This window comes from Salvelinus sp. IW2-2015, unplaced genomic scaffold, assembly GCF_002910315.2.
Source record: "Salvelinus sp. IW2-2015 unplaced genomic scaffold, ASM291031v2 Un_scaffold7523, whole genome shotgun sequence".
NCBI classification, from domain to species: domain Eukaryota; kingdom Metazoa; phylum Chordata; class Actinopteri; order Salmoniformes; family Salmonidae; genus Salvelinus; species Salvelinus sp. IW2-2015.
The window spans coordinates 236-5,654 of record NW_019948783.1 but is presented as its reverse complement, the minus strand read 5'-3'; the positions used below and the strand labels follow the sequence as shown (position 1 = coordinate 5,654).

The 5,419-nt window shown below is 39.1% G+C and overlaps 1 protein-coding gene across 1 annotated transcript; it reads left to right on the top strand.

Moving 5' to 3' along the window:
• Positions 1 to 1,828: 1,828 nt before the first annotated feature.
• LOC112079287 (troponin I, fast skeletal muscle) lies at positions 1,829 to 3,550 on the top strand (the record flags this gene model as incomplete). The annotated part of the gene is made up of 5 exons (XM_024145277.2): positions 1,829 to 2,093; positions 2,202 to 2,235; positions 2,390 to 2,426; positions 2,996 to 3,124; positions 3,440 to 3,550. Coding segments are annotated over exons 2-5 (285 nt in total), but the record flags the coding sequence as incomplete, so codon positions are not given.
• Between the last annotated feature and the right edge of the window lie 1,869 nt (positions 3,551 to 5,419).

Below are 5,419 nucleotides of genomic sequence, written 5' to 3'. Positions count from 1 at the left end.
TGTATACATTGTGTGCAAATGAAGTTAGGAGGTAAGGCAATAAATAGGCCAATAGTGGCAAAGTAATTACAATTGAGCAATTTACACTGGAGTGATATGTGTGCAGATGAGGATGTGCAAYTATAAATACTGGTGTGCAAAAGAGCAAAAAAACAAAAATAAATATGGGGATGAGGTAGGTAGTTGGTTGGATGGGCTATTTACAGATGGGCTGTGNAATATGGGGATGAGGTAGGTAGTTGGTTGGATGGGCTATTTACAGATGGGCTGTGTACAGCTGCAGCGATRGGTAAGCTGCTCTGACAGTTGATGCTTAAAGTTAGTGAGGGAYATATAAGTCTCCAACTTCAGTGATTTTTGCAATTCGTTCCAGTCATTGGCAGCAGAGAACTGGAAGGAAAGGCGGCCAAAGGAGGTGTGGGCTTTGTGGATGATCAGTGAAGTATACCTGCTGGAGCGTGTGCTACGGGTGGGTGCTGCTATGGTGACCAGTGAGCTGAGATAAGGCGGAGCTATACCTAGCAAAGACTTATAGATGACCTGGATCCAGCGGGTTTGGCGACGAATATGTAGAGAGGAACAGCCAACGAGAGCATACAGGTCGCAGTGACAAAACGGAGGGCACTGTGATAGACTGCATCCAATTTGCTGAGTAGAGTGCTGGAGGCTAATTTGTAAATGACATCGCCAAAGTCAAGGATCGGTAGGATGGTCAGTTTTACCAGGGTATGTTTGGCAGCATGAGTGAAGGAGGCTTTGTTGCAAAATAGGAAGCCGATTCTAGATTTACCTTTGATTGGAGATGCTTAATGTGAGTCTGGAAGGAGAGTTTACAGTCTAACCAGACASCTAGGTATTTATAGTTGTCCACATATTCTAAGTCAGAACCGTCCCATAGGGCGGCACACAATTGGCCCAGCGTTGTCCGGGTTTGACCGGGGTAGGCCGTCATTGTAAATAAGAATTTGTTCTTAACTGACTTGCCTAGTTAAATAAAGGTTAAATAAATAAATAGACTTATTGTATGTGTATGATACCAAGACAGGCATGCCTACCTTAGTAACCTACTAATAGAAAGAGTTCCTAGTATGATCCCTGACCAAGGGAAAAATGCTCCCTGACCAAGGGAAGCATGGCTACATGCTGTATTGCCTCTGATCATCATGTTGTGCTCAGTTGAGTCATGTTACTACATGGTGGAAACACACTTTGAACCAGGTTCTCATGTTGTGGAGAACAGCAAAAGGCATTTGTAAAAGCTGTTTTGCTTGTTGGGTTGATTGGTCACCTAGAACTGAATCTAATGTATTCTAGTGACCCAGTAGATTCACCACAAGCGGTCATGTCATGTCTTTAATAGTTGGCTGTTGATAGATTTTATGGAGGCTGTTTTTAGTACTCGCTCTTATTGTGTAATTGAGATCTGAAACCTGACTGAAGACTCTTCTAGAAGGCTCCGGGTCTGCATCCCAAATGGCAGCCTATTCCCTATATAGTGCACGGGCCCTGGTCAAAAGTAGTGCACTATATAGGGAATAGAGTGCCATTGGACTCTGGTCAAAAGTAGTGCACAATATAGGGAATAGGGTGCCATTGGACTCTGGTCAAAAGTAGTGCACAATATAGGGAATAGGGTGCCATTGGACTCTGGTCAAAAGTAGTGCACAATATAGGGAATAGAGTGTCATTTGGGATGCAAGGGCAAATTCTTGGATTTGTTGACCTTTCACAATCTTCTCACCAGGTGGCAGTATGCACACACAACTATGGACTGGTGTAGTGCTTTAAACATACCATCATGGAGAGAGGGGATTAGACAACAGCCTTTACACAGGCAGACCAATTCTGAGCTTTTCCCTAATTATTGGCAAAAGAGTTGATCTGATTGGCTAAAAGAATTGATCTGATTGGTCAAAAGATCAATTAGTGGGTAAAAGATCAGAATTGGGCTGCATGTGTAAACGCAGCCATGGTAATCCGATCCACCGCTCTGGCATTTGGAGGAAAAAGATGGATTATGATCATTTGATGATTTGGTTGTTAAGTAAAGCAATAAGGAACATGATAGGGGATCTTCCTTGGAACTGGCGTATGTGTGTCATGGCTGCCGTACAACTTTGTGTCGTTTTTCGTTGGATGGAAGTCATTGTTTAAAACCAGCAGAATATAATTTAACTAAAGTGTTTTTACTTCTTCCTCAGAAAGGTGAAAAGACCYAACAGCCATCATGTCTGAGTGAGTAAAAGTGGATTTCAACATTAGGAAAAAGTTTACAGAATATTTAGCATATATCCAGAATTGTCTTTCTTTTACAAAATGGAACAAAATGGTCATACCTGTTCCTGAACAACAAGAGAATTACATTAATTGTACACACTCTTTCTGACAGGAAAAAGATGTCATCGAGCCGCAAGCATCATCTGAAGGTAACCAACGGCAACTRCCATGACTTCTTCATGACCTCTCTAAGATTCTATCCAGTTAGTGACTCAACAGAGATCTTATATAAACAGCTTAGAGATCTCTTCCCTCTTAAACATCATGACAAAAATACCACTTGTGATTTGTACGATTTATACAAACAATCAAACCACTTTTTGATAACAAATGTTATATTAACAAATCAAAATTATATAAGACAATCACTGCTTTGAGGCCTATCCCTTAGTAAGACATGACTATATTAAAAACAACTACATTTTAAGTGAGAATAGGCATTGGTCTGAAGCTGAAAAACAGTGATTCACATGAGCACCACAATGCCTATTCCACCCATGCTCTACCAAGGTTTTCCAGCCCACAGCTTTGACCTACTATGTTGGTATTGTACTTCCAGCGATGTGTAGGCAGGTTGCTTAGGATTCAAACCTTCTACCGTAACTAKATCAACACTCCAATTGAAATATAAATGTCATGTAAATGTAAAATGCTTCAGATAAAGCATCTGTCAAGTASGTTAAAAAAKASCGGTTGCTGTGTTGTTGCTGTCCCTCAGAGCCTGATGCTCCAGATCGCCCAGGAACTGATAGCGGAAGAGGAAGCCCAGTCTTTAGAGGACAGGAAGCAGTACATGAGTGAAAATATCGCTCCCCTGCAGCTCACAGGATCCATTGCAGAACTCCAGGTATCACACAGCTGCGTTGAACAGGCAGCACAATATGATCATTCTTTTCACTGATTGTTCTGTTGACCAATCAGCTCTGAAAAATATTTGGTATGAAAAGACCTGATGTGATTGGTCAATAGACCAATTAGTAGAACAAATATCAGATTTGGGCTGTCTGTGTTAATGCAGTTGAAGTTTTATCGTTTCCTTTCACAATTTAACAGTACAATTGGATGCATTTTACATTATTAATATCCTTTTAACAACAATGTTTGAAATGTAACACATTGGCTCTCGTCTCGTGTATGAGTCGCTGTGATTGTCTCTGAACAGGACCTGTGTAAGAAGATGCACCAGAAGATTGATGTGATAGATGAGGAGAGATACGACCTGGGCAGCAAAGTTGGCAAAAGTGATAGAGAGGTGGGGTTCATATCTGATTCTGTAATGATAAAGAGGTGGGGTTATTATCTGATCTGTAAATGATAAAGAGGTGGGGTTATATCTGATCTGTAATGATAAAGAGGGGGGTTACTATCTGTATCTGTAATGATAAAGAGGTGGATATCTGATCTGTAATGATAAAGAGGTGGGGTTATATCTGATCTGTATTGATAAAGAGGTGGGGTTATATCTGATATACTGTTAAATGATAAAGAGGTGGGGTTATATCTGATATACGTAATGATAAAGAGGTGGGGTATATCTGATCTGTAATGATAAAGAGGTGGGGTTATATCTGATCTGTATTGATAAAGAGGTGGGGTTATATCTGATCTGTAATGATAAAGAGGTGGGGTTATATCTGATCTGTATTGATAAAGAGGTGGGTTATATCTGATTATACTGTAATGATAAAGAGGTGGGGTTATATCTGATCTGTATGATAAAGAGGTGGGGTTATATCTGTATACTGTAATGATAAAGAGGTGGGTTATATCTGATCTGTATTGATAAGAGGTGGGGTTATATCTGATATACTGTAATGATAAAGAGGTGGGGTTATATTGATCTGTATTAAAGAGGTGGGGTATATCTGATCTGTAATGATAAAGGTGGGTTAATCGGATCTGTAATGATAAAGAGTGGGTTATATCTGATATACTGTAATGATAAAGAGGTGGGGTTATATCTGATCTGTAATGATTAAAGAGGTGGGTATATCTGATCTGTTAAGATAAAGAGGTGGGGTTATATCTGATCTGTAATGATAAAGAGGTGGGGTTATATCTGATATACTGTAATGATAAAGAGGTGGGGTTATATCTGATCTTAATGATAAAGGGTGGGTTATATCTGATCTGTAATGATAAAGAGGTGGGGTTATATCTGATCTGTAATATATAAAGAGGTGGGGTTATATCTGATCTGTAATGATAAAGAGGTGGGGTTATATCTGATTCTGTAATGATAAAGAGGTGGGGTTATATCTGATCTGTAATGATAAAGAGGTGGGGTTATATCTGATCTGTATGATAAAGAGTGGTTATATCGTCTTATGAAGAACAGAGGTGGGGTATATCTGATTCTGTATTGATAAAGAGGTGGGGTTATATCTGATATACTGTAATGATAAAGAGGTGGGGTTATATCTGATCTGTAATGATAAAGAGGTGGGGTTATATCTGATCTGTAATGATAAAAGGTGGGTTATATCTGATCTGTAGTGATAAAGAGTGGGGTATATCTGATATACTGTTAATGATAAAGAGGTGGGGTTATATCTGATCTGTAATGATAAGAGGTGGGGTTATATCTTATCTGTATTGATAAAGAGGGTGGGTTATATCTGATCTGTAATTGATAAAGAGTGGGGTTATATCTGATCTGTATTGATAAAGAGGTGGGGTTATATATGATATACTGTAATGATAAAGAGGTGGGGTTATATCTGATTGTAATGATAAAGAGGTGGGTTATAATCTGATCTGTTGAATGATAGAGAGGTGGGTTATATCTGATCTGTAATTGATAAAGGGTGGGGTTATATCTGTATATTGTCAATGATAAGGGTGGTTATCTGATCTGTATTGATAAAGACGGTGTTATATCTGATCTGTAATGATAAAGAGGTGGTGATATCTGTTATACTGTAAGATAGAGAGGTGGGGTTATAATCTGATTACTGTATTGATAGAGAGGTGGGGTTATATCTGATACTGTCATGATAAAGAGGTGGGGTTATATCTGATCTGTAATGATAGAGAGGTGGGGTTATATCTCGTTATACTGTAATGATAAAGAGGTGGGGTTATATCTGTTATACTGTAATTGATAAAGAGGGTGGTTATATCTGATATACTGTATGAGAAG